The sequence below is a fragment of the Melopsittacus undulatus genome, chromosome 1, assembly GCF_012275295.1.
Source record: "Melopsittacus undulatus isolate bMelUnd1 chromosome 1, bMelUnd1.mat.Z, whole genome shotgun sequence".
NCBI lineage: Eukaryota > Metazoa > Chordata > Aves > Psittaciformes > Psittaculidae > Melopsittacus > Melopsittacus undulatus.
Genome location: NC_047527.1, coordinates 48,216,994 through 48,238,508, shown reverse-complemented (window position 1 = coordinate 48,238,508; position 21,515 = coordinate 48,216,994). Strand labels below are relative to the sequence as shown.

General features: G+C 43.2%; 1 protein-coding gene across 1 annotated transcript in view; it reads left to right on the top strand.

The window, feature by feature from the left end:
- The window catches only part of CABLES1 (Cdk5 and Abl enzyme substrate 1), a 71,200-nt gene extending 50,124 nt beyond the window's left edge, over positions 1-21,076 (top strand). Inside the window, exons 5-10 of the mRNA XM_005153517.3 lie at positions 3,056-3,155; positions 4,645-4,801; positions 5,565-5,668; positions 15,187-15,293; positions 16,196-16,403; positions 17,931-21,076. Of these exons, the coding sequence (XP_005153574.3) occupies positions 3,056-3,155; positions 4,645-4,801; positions 5,565-5,668; positions 15,187-15,293; positions 16,196-16,403; positions 17,931-18,071 (817 nt within the window). The 3' untranslated portion in view covers positions 18,072-21,076. The remainder of the gene's footprint in view (positions 1-3,055; positions 3,156-4,644; positions 4,802-5,564; positions 5,669-15,186; positions 15,294-16,195; positions 16,404-17,930) is intronic.
- Positions 21,077-21,515: the final 439 nt, after the last annotated feature.

Genomic DNA, 21,515 nt, shown 5'->3' with positions numbered 1-21,515 from the left:
TTTCCTATTTTGATTCTTATCTCCCTGCTCAGTAACACTTTTCACCATCCCACAACAGATTTGGGATCCCAAGTCACCTGGTACTGTTGCAATAAAATCTATTGGGAGAAGCCTTTTTTTTTTTCCTGCAGTCCTGGATAACTGAAACAATATGCTTATTTTTGAGTGTAATTTATAACTCTGCTCAGCTTTCTGGAAATGCTGTGCATGGGTAGAATATCTCGAGCTTGGTTTAAATCAAGGTAACTCCCCAAACTTTGTCAGAAACTGGGATCTGTTTTTTTGCCTTCTAAGGAAATGTCATCCCTGATCTTCTCAGTTCCTCAAGCTTTCCCTGCTCAAATGAAGTTAAGGTAGTAGGATTAAGTTCTCATGATTTAGTTTTGCTTTTCGGTGTCTGCTTGAATCCCTTGAAAACTTTGCTAAAAAGCAAAACTTTTGGAAAATGAAACAGGAAAATCAAAAATGACTAAGAGGAAGCTTTTCGTCATTTAAAAGCCTCTTTTGGCAAGGACCATCTTTCCTACTCTGCATTTTGAAAGTACCTTTTACTACTGGATGTTGGTTTGTGCACTTCCTCAGTCCCATCGGTAACCTAATAAACACAGTGAAAGCTTGATCTTTTTGTATGAATTACCTATCCTCCATATGCTTCTGGCTCATGGGGCCCACTGTCTGTGGTGCCATGCCGTGTGTTCTGAAGAACAACCAAGTGGCAGTGGTTGGCAGCACTGGTACCCAAACAACCGTCCTGACTGTTCCCAAGGCACAACTTATCCATTTGGAGAGGGCAAAGTGGAGGCATCCCCCAGGTCTTTCCTAGGTGCTCTTGGGATTTTGGGGATGTGGGAGGAAGCGGCAGTGCTGGGGCTCCCCTAGCTGCAATGTGGCAGCCCTTGAGCTTGATCTCCCAGCAAGCGTTTTGTTGAGGTATTCATGAGCTTTTGTCTGTAATAGAAGGGAAGAAAAAAAGATCAAGGCTTGTCCTGCAAAAACTTTACTAGGTTGGTGTTGATCTAGTGACAGGGAACTCAGAAAGGATACAGTAAAGTCACCTAGTAATCTCTTATTAGGTGTTCACTGAGATCATTTACCAATGAGAGAAGGACATGTAAAAGCTAGAATGAGCCTTTCCACTTATACACCAGTAAGAAACCACACATTGTTTAGCACTGATTTTCCTCAGAAGGAGTTTAATTCTCTGGTTTATGGACAGGTTTCTCTCCAAACTATAATATTTTATTACTCTGTTTTACAACACAAGCAATCATATACTGCTTTCTAATACGGAGCATATGTAGAGGAGGGGAAGACCTTAAGTAGCCCTAGCAAAACACCTGGGATGAGGGAGAATGACTGCAGAGTTGTTTCACAGGGCTCTGATACATCAGAAAGATGGGAAAATGGAGGCATTAATGTGCATTGATCTTCAGCTAATGCCCAGGAATCATTCCCATGGGTGCTCACATGTGCCAGCTCACCCTGCTCCCAGAGCAGTGATTCAGTCCCAGGAGATGCTGGTTTTGCTTTTTAAAGCTCTGCTGTGCTGACTCTTCAAAGGGTGCCGGATTTCCATTCGATGAATTACAGAGTTGTCTATCCTTGCCTCCTAATTGCATGGGGAAATTTCTCTGTGACTTGCTGCCAAAGTTGTAATGGCATCACTTCTTACTCTGTGTCTGTAAGGGTTTGAGTGGAGGGAAACTAAATTGTTGTGTTATTATTTCAGTTAATTTAGATAATTTGTTTTCATTTTGGGGTTTGGCGGTGTCCTCAGGTTGTGTGTTTGTTTTGTAGATAAAACCTGCTGAAATGGATACCAGGTGACATTTATCTCTATGAGAAAGAGTTCCTTTAAGCATGTTCCACACAAGAGCGGAGAGACTAATCCTGTGCCTCTGACAGAGGGCTATTTTCGTATAATTATTTGTCCAGCCCCTCAGTAACATGATATCAGGAAACAGGAATGATAATGTGACACTGTGCTAAGTGAACCCCAGTCAAAGAACTAAGATGACTTTGTTGGGATTAGAAACTTGATACAGTCTCTTCCTTTGTCACAGGAGTATGTTTTCCAGCAGATAGATGGGATGGATTTTTCCAGCAGTGAGGTACATGATTTACTGGGGAGCCATCAATTGCTGTGTTTCGAAGAAATAAAGTGAATGACAGGTTGGAAAAGAAAGGCAAGGAACAAGATGTGCAGAGACACACTGAGACAGCCTGTCCCTGCAGTTGGGTGAAGAGCCTGCAGGGCTTCTCCCTGCCTCACTGTCAGCATGTCTTCCACACAGCTTTTTAAACACATAGTTGGACCTTGACGGAGACCAGACAGGAAAATATTGCAAGATAAATACTTCGGAGTTGTATATGGCTGTCACTCACAGAGCATGGGTTTGCTCAAAGTCTTTCTTGCCTTTACTCACATTCTGATCTTGAGACTGAAGCATGAGATACAACTTTGTTGTCCTGGTCATATCATTTACTTCCAAGACCAAGGTGCCAAGTGGGTCAGTGCTTCTCAAGTAGATCCCCAAGTTTCCATCCCAGGCAATGGAGTGCTGAGTTTCTTCTGCTGGCAGATCACAGGGCTTTGGACACTGTCCTGCCCTCAGAGGAGCAGGAATCCCTCCCAGAGGCTTTCATGGACAATTACCTCTGTCCAGCAATGTAGGGGGATGTGGGTATATACGCTGGGAGCATCTGTTTGCTAGATAACGTGTCAGGCAAGTGTTCAGTCTCAATTGCTGGACCTCACCTGAAGTGTGTATGACTTCACTTCCTTCCCAGTGCCAGGTTTTGTGAGAGGCACCCGGCAGGGGGGAACACTGATCTGCACCATAGGTGGGGTAAAGATGCAGCCTGGAACAAAGTGGGGGTTTCCTCTGTAATGTATGTAACATAACAAGTGCTTCTGGTAGGAAAAGGTGTCTGGTCTGTGGTTTGCATGGGCATGTTTGGATTAATGCTGCTACCTCATTTCAGCATTGGGTGGTAGAAGGTGAATAAGGCATCTGTATTAAGAGCTGTTTCTGCTCTGGTTTATGTTTCACAGGGATACGAAGCTGGACGGTGGACGCCAGTGCCATTCTACTGGAGTGTGTCTGAAAGACATAATTGGTCTTGAAGGTGTGGAGCTCGGAGCAGACGGGAAGGTGGGGATGCTTCTGTTCCTGCTCCATTAGAGTTTATGTAATAAGGGTGAAAATAGCTTAACTAATAACAGGCACAAATGTAAACCTAGGTTATAACATGCACTATAACACGGTAGTTCAAGCACAGCATGTGCAAACTGCAAATAAGCTTAGCAGAAATTCAGGACGACTGCCCAAGCTGTCAATGTGAACAACTCTGTCTCCTTGAAGAAATTTGCCTCTGGCAACATCTGAGTCTGTAAAGCATTGCTGAACTGTGCAGCCTTCCCCTGGCTCTGGCAGGAGGTATCACTACAGAGTATATTGTCAGGGGCTTGAAAATAATTTCTGTTGAGAGTTGTAAGCTGTAATTTTGTTTGCTCTCGATTTGATTTAATAAAATAACGTTAGCTTAACAGTGTGTTTTCCCACAGAGCAGGAAGACAGTAGTACAAATCTGATGAGTATTTAAAAATCCAGTTCATTCACGTGAATAGAATAAGCAGTTAGGAATCTTTAAGGAAAATGATCCATTTTAAACAGCTCATACATGAAAACAGTTTTTGCTGGAAGCCTGATTTACTTTTTATAGTTCAGTTTACCCAGCCTGCTGTCATATGTGGATTTAGAGGCCCTCGGTCAATGCTGCTACACATGGTGAGCTCACCTAACCAGGTGTCAGGCCAGACCACAGCCTGTAAATTCCTGAGGACAATCTGTCTGCTTATAAATGAACGAAAGCTCATGTTTTATTTGATACCCATTCTGACTTCATCGTAAACCGGTCCAGAGCCTGAGACTCGTTTTTTTTCTTCAAATAATGTTATTTTTGGAGAACAAACCTACAAGAAGCAAGGCTTTGCCTGTTCCTGGCCAGCAATACAGGCAGAGAAGCCGTATGCTCTAAAAATAATTTTGTCACAAGTTCTTCATTCACACTTAGTCCATGTTGAGGGGCAGTAAATGATCTCCTGCAACCATTGCTATAAACTGGAGCTCACTTACGATACCGGTAAGATTCTGCCAGGCAAAATACTGAAGGAGAAAATACCAGAGAAAGTGCTTAATTTCAGCAGCATTCAGCTGATTCGCCTCTGGCACATCTGTGCTGAGGGACCCATATAAATGATGCTGTTTCAGTTAAGAAGCAGCTGAAATTTGCTACAGGGAAGGCTCACAGAAAACACCCAGCCAAAACCCAGCCAAATAGACCTATTTTTAAATCTGACCCTTGAGTAGGATTTTGTAAATCCAGTGTATCTGTGCCTGTGTGTGTGTGGCTTCGTTGAAGAGCTAATGCCTTTGCAAATGCTCTTTTTTTTCATGGATAAACTGACTGCACTGAATCAAATGTAGGTGACTGGTGTTTATTCATTTATGCCTAACTATTAAATCCAGAAAAGCCGCTGCTAATTTGGCTTCCCTTGCTTCTGATTGCGATGCACCAAAAGATATCCTGCTGTGACTGAGCTGGGCTAAGAGTAACTGACTCTTCTGACTTTCCTTTTAGACGGTTTCTTACACACAATTCCTGTTTCCCACCAATGCTCTGGGAACTCGGAGAAACACAATAGACTCCACCTCATCCTTCTCCCAATTTCGCAATGCAAGCCATCGTAGCCTTTCTTTGGGAAGAGCTAACAGCACCCAGGGGAGCATTGATGCAGGTAACTTCTCAAGAAGCTTATTTTGATATCCTTGGGTATCCTGGTGATAGGCAGCTGTTGTGGAGGATGGACAAATTTTATCTCCTTCTATTTGCTTAAATTAAGCAAAATGTGGTCTCACATGTTAGGTGAAAGGCGGCTCATACCCTGTTTGTTTAGCAAAGCTGGCATACAGACGATGGAAGGTTAAGTAAACAAAACTGCTGGTTGTATTGACAGCCCTGATGACACTCAGCGTGCCTCCTCCTGTCACCTCCTCCTGCATCAGGCTCATCATTACCTTCCTTTGCTATGGAAAATTTACAGTGACAACACGGTAGCTGAAAGTGTAAACCATACTTGTGACCTTTATTAGGCTGGGAAGGGCTGTGTTTACAAAGCTGGGCACAAAACATAAGCCAAAGCACTGTATGCTTAAGATATTTTGGCATGTTAAATGAAACAAATCAAAATATCTGCATAAACAGATGAAAACTTGTTGCCAGGAAGTCATTGTGATGCTTTGCATAGTTTTGCAGTTCTGTGAATCCTAATTTCACATTTACTAGGTAGTTCATGAGCTGTAGGTCTTCTGCATTTCTGCAAATTCTATTAGTGTTGAAATGCTTAGAGTTTTCAGGATTTAGGGTAACTTTTTAACTCTCAAAAATCTTCCATGAAGATCATCTTGTGCATTATCAAGTAAGTCATTTGCCTCTTCTGTTAAGTCCAGAGATTTCTTGATATAATTAATTCCTTTCTTATATTTACCTTTGTTTTATAGGTAGTGACCTGGGAGACTTTGTTGAATATGACCCAAATCTTTTAGATGATCCCCAGTGGCCATGTGGCAAACATAAGCGGGTTTTAATATTTCCTTCATATATGGTGAGTGATATGCAAAATTAGATGTAGCACAGATAAATTTTGGTAACAGTATTTTGAAGGCTGAGGTTACATTTGGCTGTATTTTAAGAAGATTATTATTATTATTTTTAATCTACTAATAACAGCTGTTTGGAATGCTTTGTTCTAAATTACACTTACCAAGACATGTAAAAACAAACTCATGGAGGTATTACAAAAGTAAATGCTAGCATTACCACTGTATTTCATAAATGCTTTAGATGAAAGGCTTGTTAGAACAATGTGTTCATTCTCTCGCGTTCAGAGGACAATTTATACTTCCTCTAATTGGCATCTATGACAAAATAGGAGGATACCCGTTAGGGTTTTTCTGAAGTCATGAAGCTGTGTTGTGTTTTGATGCTTATCCTTCACTCCTCAGAACAGTACTTTGGTGTCTAGTAGAGCCTTTGTTTCCCAGGTATTTATTTCACCATGGGATAGTTCTTCCTCTAATTGCAGCAATTATGATCAGAGCCTATATGTTTTTCATTATATGCAAACCCGTAACAATACAGGCACATAACTGTTCTTTGTTCTGGCCTCTAGCTCAATGGTTTCTGCGGTGAGAAACTTCTGTAGGCTTGTTTTAATTGCACCAAGCCTGTATACTTCAGTGTGCTATTTTGGGAGGATTGTGGCAAGATGCAGTGTTGTTGTATGTGTGTGAGCATGTATCTGTCTGAATTACACACCCAAAGTAATAGTAGACAGCAGGGAAAAGCATTTTTTTTCCCAAAGTGGTCACCTAGTACTCTTATCTATATACAAATAGGATAGGATTTGAAACACTGAGGTCTAAAGTGTTGTCCATGTCCTCACCTAACTTGGAACAGAAGATGTTATTTAGGAAACTGCTAATGTATATAAAGATAGAGTCTTTGTAGGTTCTCTTCTGCCTCCCCAACCTGATTTTTATTTGATAATAGGGCTCTTGGGTGCTACTTCTTCAAAATAAATGGATTTTAAGTGTTTCATGTAGATTGAAGGTTACCTCCGTGCTGGCAGGAGTGTTTTGCCTGTTGCACAGAGAGGTGGAATTGAGCTCTGAGTTTGTTTGTGCTTAGTTTTCAAATGGGGAGTGCAGTATGTTGTCTGCTTACTTTCAGCTAGTTGGCAAGTCATTTTTTGGCTGCCAACTCACGAACTTTCAACCTTTTATGGCAATGATATCTGGGTGGGAAAATGTTAGGTTTTGATACAGTTATTGTCGTGGACAGGGAACTGTCTTCCCTCAAAGAGAAAGACATTGTTAACCACCATACAAAATGAACATAGCTTTAGAAGTCAATGGTTGTGTTTCTAATCTTCCTTAGGCAGTGAATGTGCACCAGGCAATGAGGCCTGTAGGATCACCTGAGATCTTTGATCCCTTTTCAACTTGGTGTTGAGATGGATATGATTGGGTGAGTTAAAATAGGGCAGCCAGGATAGCAACCTGCAGGGGAGGTTTCCACTCACGAGTGGGTGTTCAATGCCCCTCTTTTCCATATATGCTGATTAACCACAGAATCTTGGGGTCCATATTTGTACTTCTGTTGCAAAAATGAGCTAACTGTGAATTTCCACTGCAACAGAGGTACAATTGGATACTTCAAAGGTGAAAAATGTGCTTCAAGGGCAGTTGTTAACATCATTGTTATCAACAATGTATCTGAATTGACAGGGTTCTCCCAGCTCTCTAATTTTCTCTGGGGGTTAATTACTACTTATGCCTTATTTGACATTTTGGGTATTTTTTGCCTGAATTTGCCTTTCAGATGTCACTTCTTCATCACTGCCTGAAGTTTTTGCATCACCCCCTTCTTTCTGAAGGCAGGCAGTGATCTGAGAAGGGTCTGAAGGATATTAAGTGCTGTGTTTCTTTTGTTGGTGGGACTCACAAGAATGTGTCGGGATCTCTCTTACTGCAGGATTTTGCCTGCCCCTGGCTGAAGCAGCATAGCTGCAATGCCGTGTAGGAGCCGCACACCTCTGTAAGAAACCAGAGAGTCTGTGGTTGTTCTTCAGTGCTCTGCTGAGATTTCTCAATGGGCTGGTACTTCCTTCAGCTGAGAGAAGGGAGAAAAGGTAGTGCCAGTGTGTCCTGGGAGCTTGAAGGTTAAATAGGATTTTGCACCTCGTGGGTAAGGAGAGCTTGTGAAATGAGCTAGTGAATATAGGGCTATATTGGCTGTGTAGGAGACTTTACTCGCATCCATCTTAGACTTCCCTGACTCAGCTGGTAATCCCCCTCCCTGCAGTTCCAATCAATGTGAACAGGAGCATAATAGGCTGTAATTTCAAGTAATTTTCTTTCCCAAATATAAAAATCAGCAATTAAAGCAAATTGCAGTCTGAGGCCAGTGAGAAACCTGTGTTTTTCCCTGACTGAGCACAGCCATCGAGGTAGTGACAGAGCTCTGCCAAATGACACGGAGCTGTGGGGCTGCTGTACACAGATTGAAACCAGTCTCTGGTCCTGAGTAGAATATAGCTCGTAATAGTAATTGCTGCCTTTTGCAAGTGCTGGAGCAGCTGAGAGCAGCTCTGATGTCAGCACCAAACATTTTGTTGTGTGCAGAGAGTTGCAGCTTGTAATTAAAGTTTTGTTACTTGGCCAGCATTTAGCATTAATGCTTGGCAGCTGCAAGCTTGTAGACATTCCATGTGCCCTCCTTCTTAGGGGTATCAGGCAATTAATGGGGGGAAGGTGTGTGAGAGGAATGGGAGCACATGGTGGTGTGGATGAGCAAGTCTGGCTGCTGGGCTGCAGCATGCAGGATATGCTATGTTCCTGGGATATTATGCTAGATGCTATGCTATATAGCTATATGCTGTGACAGAGGGATAGAGCTACATGCTGTTGGGGTATTACTCCTGGGAGCCTGGCTAGTGCTTTGTAGGCCAGCATTTCTCTGCTGGTAAAACTTCTGTTGAGGTCTGTGTGAATGCTGCATCAGTAAACACTGCAGGCCTTATCCCGAGGCATAAGATGGGCAGGATGTGTGGTCTGGCTTGGATTTTACTCTGAAATACGTGCAGTTAACACTCAACATACAGTTCCATCCATTTTTGTAGAGCCCGAGTTTCTCATCAGTGACATTGACTTTATGGTCCTGTAATTTTACTGAGCTAAATTAGTCCCAGCTTGCAGAGGGTTTTTAACTGTAAGTCCTCTGGAAGGAGAAAGGCTTTTGGTTTGGTCTGTCTTTTTCTGCGGTGAAGCTCCTGGCTTGAAAGGATGCCCACTTCCCTGTCGCTTTTCTAACACAAACAGCCTGTCTGGGTGATTCTGAAAAAGCAGCTTCAATACCTTACCAACATAAACTGTGGCCTCTGTTTACTGTATTAGTAACACTTAAATTCTGGTTTGTCCTCAGGAAATTACTCTGCTTGGTGTTGTCTTTGTAGGAGAGTCTGCAATCTCTGCCACAGTATAAACAGTAAGAGGTAGAAAAATTCATGCTGGAGGGCAGGGGGAGGAGGGAAGCATCATGTCATGGTTAACAGATGTCTTCCTGGCTGATAGCGCTGAACCAGGAATTCTTGCAGATTCTTAAATTTCCCTAGAACAGGAATTTTATCTACCAGAGAGAGCAGTAATTTCTTTGCTAGAGCCTCATGTTGACTAGCATACATCCAGACTCATCAGTGCCTCCCTGCCTCCCTGTGTTCTTGCCAGCAGAAAGAAAACTCATTGCAGGAGGAAACTTGCTCTGCCACAGGCATGAGGCTGACCCTGCACTCCTGCTTTTGTTGGTAGTACAGAAACAACACAGGAGTGTGATAGCTGGCTGCTGTGCACTGCCAAAACTTCCAGCAAAAGAACAAAAGCCTGGATCAGTAGCATCTTGACTTTGAGTGACCCTTCTGTAATAACATCCCTGCTGTATCCATCTATCCGTGCCTAAGGGGTACACATGGAAATTGGTTTGGGTACTTCACTACAATTTCAGTATATTGGTTTAAATATGTCAAAATAAACCGACATCTTTACCCCACTAATCAAAAAAGCTTGTAGCAAAGGTCTGCAGTGCTCTTGCAGCTCTTGTCAGCCTGCATTTGCCAGGTACTGCACTAGTGTCAAGCACAGCCAGGCTGTGTTATTACAGATTAGTCCTTCAGTGTGATTTTAAAATTAGAACTGCTTGCTGCCCTGGCTGTGCAGTCTAACAAAAGCCCTGCATGATGATACAGCGCATTCAGTGTCTTGCTCTCCTGTTCTGTCTTTCACAAGCAGCATCAAGGTCAGGGGTAATCGGCTACTGACAGTGTCCTTCAGTGCCGTCACCCTGTTCTTCGAGCTGCTTCCGTAGTTGTAAATTAAGCTTCTCCAACTTGCATCTTTATCAGCTGATGACCTAGTACCTAAAAGTCTCATGGAGCAGAGGACTGCAGCAGTGGTGCATAGTTGTATTTAAACCCTGTGCTCTATGCATTTGGTGCTAGATTTGGCTGAGACTCCAATAAACAACTGCTTTGTAACAATGACACACTGCATTAATTGAGAATGATTCCAGTGTGTTAACTGCATAAAATAAACTGGTGCCCTTTCATGTACTTTAATTCAAAGAGGCAGTTTTAAGATTGTCAAGTTCAAAATCTTTCAGTTCATGAGCCTTGAATGTTAATAACCATCTAACAACAGAGACATCTTTAGTCTCCCCTTTCCTTTTTTTCCTCTTGTGGTTCTTTTTATTTTAATTATGCATAAGGAATTATTCCAGTTTTCCGTCACTGTTTTAAGCTCTGTCAGGATTTTTTTTAAGCTCTGTCAGGATTTTTCATATATATGCATCTTCAGCCTAAGTACATGAAGTTGGTTGCTGACAGTTTATAGGTACATAGCTGGTCACTTGCAGTGTGTCGGCAGTACGCAGTCATTGACTTCATTTGTTATGTGGTTGAGAATTTACATTGACCTACTGAAAGTCTGTTAAAGGTACCAGTCCTCTGTCTGCTCTCTCTGTGAAGTAGATTTATCAGGGGTGCACAGTAATGACAGCTGAAGAGAGCCTATCATATATCTTTCATTTTATTCACCTATTTTATTCCCATTTTATCCTTCTTAAGCAGGAGATAGAGGCATCCAAGGCTAGATCATCTTTTATTGGTAGCATGCCAAAGTAGGATTTATTTTCAACAATATTTCATCTTGCCAGTCTTTCCAACCATTTCAGGCATCCTCCCCCCTCCCATATTTATGAAGCTATATATACAGCTTTCCTAGGAGAAAGCAGCTGTTTGAAAATGCTTATGGATAACACACAAGCTAACCTCCAAGTTCAAAACTGCCAGCCATGCAAAAAGTGTGCAGAGTACAGATTCCAGCCAAAGCATTCATCAAGTTGTCCAGGCATCCGTCAGCTACCATATATCAAGACTTTCATTTGTCTTGTGCAATTTCCATCTCCAAACTAAAATATACAGATTTGTATACAGAGAACATGAACAGAGCTCAGGAGGGAGGACTGCTGAATACTGCAGTGAAATGCATTTTGTGCAAATAAGCTGTGAGAAACAAGACAGATGTTTCTGAATGACAGAAGTTACAAACATTCAAGATTGGAGTATGAGAGAGACAGTTTGGTAGTTCCCATTGCCTTGCTCGTGAGTCTGACAGCTCTGGGAGTGCAGAGTGCCTGCCTGGCAGGAAATAACGTTTTGTATAAGAAAGAATGTTTGGATAGAAAAAGGCTGTGTTACTTTTAGTGAAATATTTGCAAATCCTTCATAAAATTTGGGGCATCAGTGTTGGAAGGGTGGTCCTACATGGGCAATACCAGCATTGTTCTGGACAGACAAAAATCCACATTGTTAACAGTCATGTCTTCTCCCCAGCATAGCATTTGGGACTTGCAGGCAGCTCAAACACAATGAAATGGCCTAAGAGAAGAAAAGCATAAATGCTGAGCAGAGAGTAGGCAGTGAAGGGTGCTGTTAGGTCAGAGTCTTCCCATGTCAGATCCCAGCTTATCCTTGTGGGTCACTGGGCCACCCCAGTGGTTTCTTCCTGTCCATTCCTCATGGGCAGGGTTGGCAGTGGGGGGTTGCTGCAAAAGGTGTTCAAGGCAGGAGCAGGGTCTGGAACTAGGATTTCTATGTAGCCTCATGAGTGCTGTGCCCCAGCCATGGTATGACAGTGAGAGGGGTGCTCAGGTACCCAGTTAGAAGGGGTAACCGCTTCAGTAACTCCACAGATACTAATTCAGCCCTGATTTTAAATTACCTGTCAATAGATAACAAGAAAGTTGGGGCTGTTCATCCTGGAGAAGAGAAGGCTGCGTGGAGACCTCATAGCAGCCTTCCAGTATCTGAAGGGGGCCTATAGGGATGCTGGTGAGGGACTGTTCAGTAGGGACTGTAGTGATAGGACAAGAGGTAATGGGTTAAAACTTAAACAGCAGAGGTTTAGATTGGATATATGGAAGAAATTCTTTACTGTAAGGGTGGTGAGGCACTGGAATGGGTTGCCCAGGGAGGTTGTGAATGCTCCATCCCTGGTGGTGTTCAAGGCCAGGTTGGATGAAGCCTTGTGTGACACTGTTTAGTGTGAGGTGTCCCTGCCCATGGCAGGGGGGTTGGGACTAGATGATCTTAAGGTCCTTTCCAACCCTAACTATTCTATGATTCTATGTTTGAGGTATTTTGTGCTGCCTGCCTCTCTGGTGAGGAGGGTCCCACGTGCATGCACTTCTATAGGCAAAGAGCATCCCTCTGCTCAAACCAAGTCGGGCTTCTCCAGCAGCTATGAAAAAAAGTCAAGGGGAAATGAAAACAAACCAGAAAAAAGACACTGCACAATTCCTTTTCTTGAGAATAAGGGCAGTTGGCTGCACTCTCCAGCATGGCACTGACAAGCTGGGACAGCTGCCTTAGAGCCAGTGTGTTCAAACATGCTGCCGTTATCCTGTTACATGAATCAAAACCAGCACGTACCAGCTTTCATCTGGATTTCATTACTGTGATTTATGTCATAGAGACTGTTGTCTCGCAGGAAGCTGCAATATTTGGAGTACTGGATGGGGGAGATTGTTATCAACAGGACAAAATTGACAAATCTCCCTGTTTAAAAATAGCCATACCTCCTTACCATTTTCAGTCTTAAGCCCTCTGCTTATTCTCAAGCCTCGGAGTGCTTTGCTTTAAATACAGTTTTAACAAAGGGTTTTTCTCCTTCTAAAGATAATTTCAGCTGAATTCTGGCAAACCTCCCATGGGCTGGAGGAGCCCCAGGTAAAGCAGACGGTGCCTGCAGGGTGGCTGCAGGGAAAGGTGCACCCCAGGGTGCTGCTGCTGCTGCTGTGTGGCAGAGCCCAGGGCTCACTCCTCCTCTGCATCATGGCCCACAGAGCTAGGGTCACGCTAGCACCTGCTTGCTAGAGGTGAAAGCAACTGAAACGTGCTGTCCAGCATGATTTGTGTGCAGCCCTTCAGCTGTGTCCAGAGGATGGACAGGCCCTCCCTCCATTGCTGAGCCCTGTCTGCTGTGAACTGGTTTCTGTTGTGCACACGAGGTTGGTGCCTGATTGCATCTTCCTCTGTTCAAGGGAGGATGATTACCTGCAGAGAGCCAAAGGCAAGGCTGCCAGAAGAAAACGTAATCACTTTGAGAGAGATAATGAAGATAAAACTAAGGAACTCTGCAGTAATGGAAAGCAAACAACGGGCAGTTAGGTTTGCAGTAAAGCATGGAATAAGGTGTTATGTAGCTTTGCACAGTAACAGAGAGCTCACTCTTTTTATGATTGCCCAAGACAACCAAAAATTGCTGTGGTAGTAACTGAAATCAACTTTGGATTTAGTAGCTAAAATTGTCTTTGGATTCAGTGGCAGGTAACCTTTATGTGCTCAGTGCCTCGACTCTGTAAGTAAGAGCAGCATGAACTGATGTTTCTGTACATTGAGTAGCATATGGCACTGGTCTGAATTATGTTACATGGCTTGTTTCAATACTCCTTTTATAGCAGTACTAAGAGGAACACAATTAAAACCACATAAAACTCCCAGTGTATCTGTGTGTCAGAAGCACCCAACTTGCTGATAATCCTCTGACAGCAAAACCAAGGAGCAAGAAGGCAGGCAATGATGCCATAGGGAAATGAAGGAGTAATCCATAAGATCTTAATTCTCCTGCTTCAGAGGGCTGACCCCTGCAACATGAGAAGCTTCTGCAATGGAGAGCCCTGCTGCGTGGGTGCATGAGTATATCCTTCCAACCTCATCAAGATTAAAACCAGGCCCACATATTCAGTTGAAGCCTTTCTGTCCATCCCTGGGTAGGGCAAGGTTTCTTCTCCCTGTCTTTTCCTCTCTTTTTTATTCAGGCATGGTACTGCGTTGCCTGCCTCAGCATCAAGACAGCATATGAATATTTAACCTCAGTGGCACTGCAGTGTCTGCCCAGATCTGCGCTTGAGCTCATCTGTATGCATGCAGAGCAGCAGGAGTGGCTGAAGAGGGTTGATGTGACTTTCTCCTTTTTGACAATTCCTCACAACTGGAAGCTTTCCTTAATAGGAGTGAAATTCGTTAGGAAATTATCCTCTTTACTGAGTAAAACTTGGACTAATGCTTTACTGGTACCTGTGTTGGAGAGGGCTCACCAGCATTTATACTTGGGTCAACAGATGCACAGCAGAATTACTTGCCAGGATGTAGTGGGAAGCAATTTATCTGGACAGATGATGGTTCTCACACTGCAAATCAGATAGCAGAATGGCCCACATTTTAAAACATGTATGGCCCTAACAGCACCTCATGGCAAGAAGCTGGTTTTTTCCTCTATATGTATACCTCAACCCTTGTGTGTTGTTCAGGGGAAACGCATGCTTTCTTTGAAACTGCTTCAATTATCCATTATTTCAGTACTGTATCTCTTAAATAAAAGTGCAGGAAAAGTTAGGTGTGTTTTACTCCCCTTCATGTTCATTTCAGAACCAGACAAGGACATAGTCAGGTGACAAAGAGTTGTCCAATTGCTCTCCAGAGCCATTACATTACTCTGTCTCCTCCCCAGGCCCTCCCATACACTATTTTAATTGTTGAAAATACCTGCAAGCAAATGTGTGCTATGGTGGTCAACAGGTTGTACCAGCAGTTCCTTTGAGGAATCAGTGTGAGAGGAACTCACAGTAAGTCTCAGAACCGCATGGTTGTATGCACACAAAATCTGGTCATCAAATCAGTTACTGTGATGGTATTTTTTGGTTTAACTAGACTTCTCAGCCAGGTTTTATCCATCCATATTCAGCTTAAACTCACTCTTAGCAATACCTGGAGGATCCTTATAAGGTATGTACTGTTCAAGGCTTCTGCTGAACAGTTATCTCAGACTCCGCGTCACTTGTTCTGAATGGAGCAGTCACAAACTGTTGCCTTAATTCAGGCTTAATTTGCTCCTCTACTGAAAACATTGGGACTGACTGGCCCTTGTTCGGTATTCCTTGCTTTTGGGAATTGAGTGATCTTGTTTGTTACAAACTAAAAGAGAATTCTCTCTTGACCATGTGTTACAGACCACAGTCATAGACTACGTGAAGCCATCAGATCTCAAGAAGGACATGAATGAAACCTTTAAGGAGAAGTTCCCTCACATCAAGTTAACCCTCAGTAAAATAAGAAGGTACGTTGCAAAGCTTTGTAGCAGTGTGATGCAGCTGTCTCACATGTCAGTGCAATTGCTGCTGTACATGAGGAGAAACACAGTAGGGGTTGATCTTCCAGGAGCAGTGACCAGCAGAGGTGCAGAACAAGTCAGATGATTGCTTTGATTAGTGGGCTGAGTAAAGAAGATCAGGGAAATGCAACATCTAAAGGGATGAGGATGTGAGCTGGGTATGCAGTAAACTAAAATACCCAGAAAAATAACACGGAGTCCCTTAAGCTCACGGCAGTTAGCTTAAAAGGAGACAGAGGAAAGAGAAATGGTGACTTTTGTGCCTTGTCCAGGAGCATGGTTAGAAGCAAAACAGATGGTCACTTTCACAGCAAAGTTGTAGTATTTCGTCACTGTTTTCAGTGTAGCAAGCTAGACATACTGCTTCACGGAAGTAATAATAATTTCATTTGATTGAAGCGGCCAAAAGGACACTGAGCTATGTGGCTCTGTAACCAGGCAATACTGCAGTACATGGGAAGACTGTCTGTTTGGATTTGACCAACCATAACCAGTGGCAAAGCTGCATACAGAGCAAAAGCAATCAGCCTGTTGTTAGTAATGCTAAATACATTGTACGCAGCTTATGACCTCTGATGAAATACTGTTGCTGAAAATGTCAAAGTTTTTCAGTTGCTTTTATAGTTTGACACAACTTTCTGGGGGCAGTGAGGGGGAAGAATGAGTTCAAAACATGACATAAAATGTGTCCCCAAAACAGAGTATAAAGGTATCTGCCCAGTAAATTACCTTCCACTTTTCCCCTCCATTTGACTAATCAGGAATTGCTGAAAGGGTAATTCTTAGTGTAAAATGAGAAATGCTTTAAAACACAGTTCACAGAATACTTGTCTGCTCTCTTTACTCAGCTTGAAGAGAGAAATGCGCAAGCTTGCTCAAGAAGAATGTGGTTTTGAAGAGCCCACAGTGGCCATGGCCTTTGTCTACTTTGAGAAGCTCGCTCTCAAGGGGAAGCTGAACAAGCAGAATAGAAAGCTTTGTGCTGGAGCCTGTGTTCTTTTAGCAGCCAAAATTGGCAGTGACCTCAGAAAACATGAAGTCAAGCATCTTATAGATGTACGTATCCATAGGTTTCCAGTGTTCCTTCTATATGAAATGCCAGTATGTGGTCTTTTCAAGCCAGCTTGTCAGTGGTCATGCTGTCCTTTAGGTTTCCAGCTGTACAGACAGCCACATACCTTTTTTTGTTATACATTTATGTGGAAGTAGTAGTGATCAATGTCACTGCAGAGGTGTGGGAAGCTCATTTGATGTGATTGAAAACCCTGGTGTCAGGTACTGAAAGGTATCTGACCACCATTCTGTCAATACAAGTCAAAAGTTAACCCTCAGGAAATTCATTTTGCCTTTTATTATGTTTTCAAGAGTGTCAACAGGACTCTCCTTTGAGAGATAAATGTAGATACTGAACTCAGAGGGTGTCTAATAGACTAACAAGTTTTCATTTCTTTCATCAAGTTAAACTTTTGGGCAAGAAAACCTAAAGCAGTATTCCCATCAGAATGTCTCACCCCAGCTGTTTTTTTGTAGAGTAAGGTGTTTTGTCTTCCACCCACTCCATATGAAAATGTTAACAGAAGGGAGTGTTATTCCGTAATCTTTTGCAAGCACTGAGATACCAATCTGATATAATACTACAGTAAGTTGGGCGCGTAGCTGGGTACGTGGCTACAGCCAACTCAGCTGAAGAGATGGGGGAACTTGGCTGGGTGGCAGGAGTGGACTCATGCCCTTCTGCCACAATCACAGAGTTGGGTTGACAATCAGTTTGTTATAAACCCTTCTGAATAACCAGAGAAAAGAATCAACCAGGTGAGAGTTGGAAGATCTGGCCTCTCTTGCTGCCCTGAAACACTGATCCATCCTTAAGAAACATTGAGTTTTCCCAAAACACAGTGGGCACAGAGAAGTAGCAAGCCAGGGAGATCATAAGAAGGGAGTGGGGAAATATCCGAAACATCTGTCTGCCTACTTGTAGCATCCAAATCCAGTGAGAACAGCAGAGCAGATGTGAGGTTTAGTATGTTACAGCAGAAAGCCAACTATGAAACCCATCTCATCTCCCTTGAGAATAGTAGTTTTTATTACTTGCTGTTCTTAGGGTTGTTGCAGATGACAACTGAGGTATTAAGATCAAATGTATCTAATTGTAGCAGAAATAATTTTCCCAATAGGGTGTTATAACACAGTGATGCTGAAAGGAAAATTAGTGATTTCAAGCAGTGCAGGAAGTTTGTGGGCAGACGCATGTCTTCCATTACACAACTGATTTCAGTGCATGAAGGCAGGAGTTTCCTCTTCCTGCCGTGGTAATCACTGTGATCATTAGAAGATGTAGCTGCTGGAGGTGGAATGAGCGAAATGGTGAACGTGTCAGAAATAGCATGGCTGGCTGAGCTTTGTGAGTTCACCTTGACATTAAGGAATCAGTTCACCCTGCTCTCATTTACTAAACCTAGAGCCATGCAAATCCAGTGGGACAGAGGCTTAATGACAGCAGCATGCATGTTTTGAATCATGGCATCTGTAAGAAAGTCACATACTCACAAAGATTTTGTTCTGTTTCCTCGGTCGTCCTTGCAGAAACTGGAAGAGAAGTTCCGGCTGAACAGGCGAGAGCTGATTGCCTTTGAGTTCCCAGTGCTGGTGGCCTTGGAGTTTGCTCTCCACCTTCCTGAGCACGAAGTGATGCCGCACTACAGACGCTTGGTGCAGAACTCCTAGCGCTGGCTGCCCTGCGGGGAAGGGGCTCCCGACTGTTCCCGCTTGGCTCTCCTGAGCCACAGTTACTACTGGAAATGCAAAATCAGACTCCTGACGCTTCACTCTCTCTCTCCCCCAGACAGTTTTTCCAACAGCGTATAGGAGATACTGCATTGACTCAAGACTCTCAGCTTTGACAGATTTACGTTATCATGACTTTCTCAAGGCAGGTGAAGACTGAGCTGTTGGTAAATGGTTAACATGCTGAAACTGCATGGTGACTGGCCCTATCTGTGGGGACTACAGCTGTAAAAGTAGGCAAAAATTAGAAGGGCAGCCTCCATGACCACCCCTCTCTCCATCACACAAACCCTGGAAGCCCACGTGAGTGCATTCTCATAGCGCTTTTTCTACCAACCTGCTGCAACTTCCCAGAGGACTTCTTGAAGTGAAAAAGCTTTTAAAGAGGATATCTTCACTGTGTCAAAAAGAATGTGCCAATCTATTTTTGTATCAGCAATTGAAAGTGCACTTTTTCCTGTGGGGTGTTTGTGTGTGTACTCGTGTGTGTGTGCGTGTGCGACACCGAGCTGATCTCAGTCCAGGTGGTTGGCTTAGCTGTTTCCAAGTGTCTCAGTTACCGATGGTGAAGATCAAGGTGACCTTAAGTGTTTACTTCTTTAAAAACATAACTACTGGAAAAGTGGTAAATGGGATCATTTTCTGGACACTCGGTTTTTTTTAGTCTCTGATCTTTCACCCATTGTACCTTTGAAAGGATTACACTACTACTACTATGAGAGAAGGATCAGCAACTGACCTTAAGTTTTCAGTCATGTTTGTGATAAAGGCGAAAGCATTAGTATGAGATTTCCATGTCATGTTTTTTAAAACTATCTTGTGTTAAGCCACATGCATATTTTTAACCTTCGCACTTTTCCCACTGTGGAGATGGTTAGACTTGCACTCTGTAGTGTTGTATTTCTGTGCTCTATGTTAGAGTGCGTAATAAGCACATTTATTGTGCTCTATCTTAAAACAGTGTTTTATTAAAAAAAAAGCAAAAAGAGTAGGGCTCAGCAGTATAACAGGTGTCTTAAGGCTCCAACACCAGGGCCATCAGCTATTAAAGGTTTGGGTTTTAACTAGAATTGACTGTGCAGAACCTAAAATCAGTGCCCATTGAAGTTAGAGGTCCAGCTCCTTTAGACATTTCAGTACTGGAGTTTTACAGTAAAGCTTCTTGCAGCTTCCCTGGTTCTGACTGGACACCCAGAAATCTGGAGGGTTTCATCCAAGCCCCCCGATGCTACATACACACTAAGCTAGCGCTGTGCTGATGGACATCATTTGATTGCTGTTAATCCTGTGGGATTACACCCCTGTCCGATCTTCTCCTGTGCTGGTTCACTTAACCTTGCCCTTCACATGCCCCACATGTATCTGGCAAAGTCAAATACTTATGTTTATGGTAATTCTATAAAATAACTGAGGTATTAGCTGAAGCCTTACCTCTCTAAGTTTGGGAGTGCTTGCTCAGAGTATGGAAAGGGCTTGTGAGCAGACCATAGAGAAGTGGGACATACCAGAAGATGTAAACACACTAATGCTTACTTTCTTTTGCTCTTGCTTTAATCAGTTTTATTGTTTCCTTCAGTTAGGCCAGGAAACATCCAGTTTCTTTACCAGCTTTGCCTCCTTTAAATTCTAGTATGAAAAATGCCTGCATATGATTGCTCTATAGAATCTGGAAAGGTTACACATGTCAGGACAAATGGAAATTTGTTGGATGCTGTTGCTCTCCCTTCATTTTAAGGGGGAGGGCGACTATGCTAGCTTACAGTTACTATTAATACTTACAGTGGAACTAGATGATCTTAAGGTCCTTTCCAGCCCTAACTATTCTATGATTCTAAAAGGGGGTAAAGAGAAAAACGTGCACTTAACCTCCCTGGTGCAGTGCCCCACATCACTGAAACCCATGTGCCACTCACCCAGCTGCGGAGCAAGGGGAGGGGGGCCCTTGCCAGTGCTCCTGCTTCCTCCTCCTCCTCCTCCTCCTCCTCGCAGCCCTCATGCAGCCAAGGAACAGAGGAGCCGAGAGCTTGGAGCACACCTAATGCCTCTATCTGCCCTGCCTGTTTATTCGGCTCAGAAAGGCAGCACAGTGTTGACCTACAGGCCTGCGGGTCTGCTAGGAGGGCTCCTGTCCTTGGCTGCATCCCTCTCCACCAAAATAGTGTACATACTTTCCAGATTTGCTTCTGGTAGCAGAGATCTGTTTCTAATAGCAACCACTCAAGGCTAAGCAGAAGCTTTACGTTTCCGTAAAGGCTTCTACCTTTTGTTTTGAGTCTGATTTTTTTTTCTTATATTGCTTTATAGTATTTGCAGGGAAAAAGCAAATTGTGATTGCAAGATGCAGACTAAAGAATGACAGTCTTATGGTAGTCTTTAGAGACACTATTGAATCACGCTGTCACATCTTTTGTCTTCTGTGCTGCTACCCAACCCTGATCTACAGTTTACACAGATTTCTGGGATGAAATCTGATTGCTGGAGACTTTCTGCTTTTTGTTGTTGTTGTTTTGGGGATGGAAAAGGGTTTCAGAGTGATGTTGAGTTACAGTTCGAATGTGGAATAAACACTTAAGATGGTGATGATGTTGCACTGTTCGCTTAGGAACATATATAAAGCCATATGATGCTAGATCTCAGAGCACAAAGCTTGGTCAGTACAATTCTGGTTAGGACAGCGGGCAGGATTTGCCCCCCTTTCCTCCCCAACCTTGGGAAAATTCAGTCTGAAGTGGTAGAGGAAATCTGTACCAAACAAAACCCATGTTGATTGTTTTCCTTTGTTTTACATGGTAACGAGTATTGATTTATGAATGATTTTTAGGTTCCATTTTACATAGTTCGGGAAAATAATCCATTCCGTATCACTTGTTCTGTTCTGAAATGATACCGTACACTCTACCATGCAGAGTTTATTCCTTTTCTAAAAAAATAAAAGTTTTAAAAAGTAAAAAATCCCAGACTCTTTGCTACCAGTGACAGTACGTAAAGTGATGCTGTTCTCTCACCTGTATGTGTTCAATGCTTTTGGCTTTGTCTGCCTCTGGGTCATAAAGCTACTTATTAATAGGCCAGTGGTGGGATTGCCCAAGGGCCTTCGCCATCTCCTGGCACTCATCTCCCTGAAAAGCCCTTACTTCCAGGATCTTTCCTCCAGCTAAGACCTTGATCTTCTTCTTCCCAGACCACTGGTTGGGGTTTGTTGGTGTTTTTTAAGACCTTCTTTTTGGCACCAGCTCCTCCTCCAGCTGCCAGGGCCTGGTTCTCCCAGCCCAAGCCATTGGTGTGCAGAAGAACAAGGCACAAGCAGGCACCCCAGCATTTCCTGTGTCTCGCAACCCCCTGGTTCACTGGTCAGTGTGGGATTTACTCCAGGTGGTAGTAAAA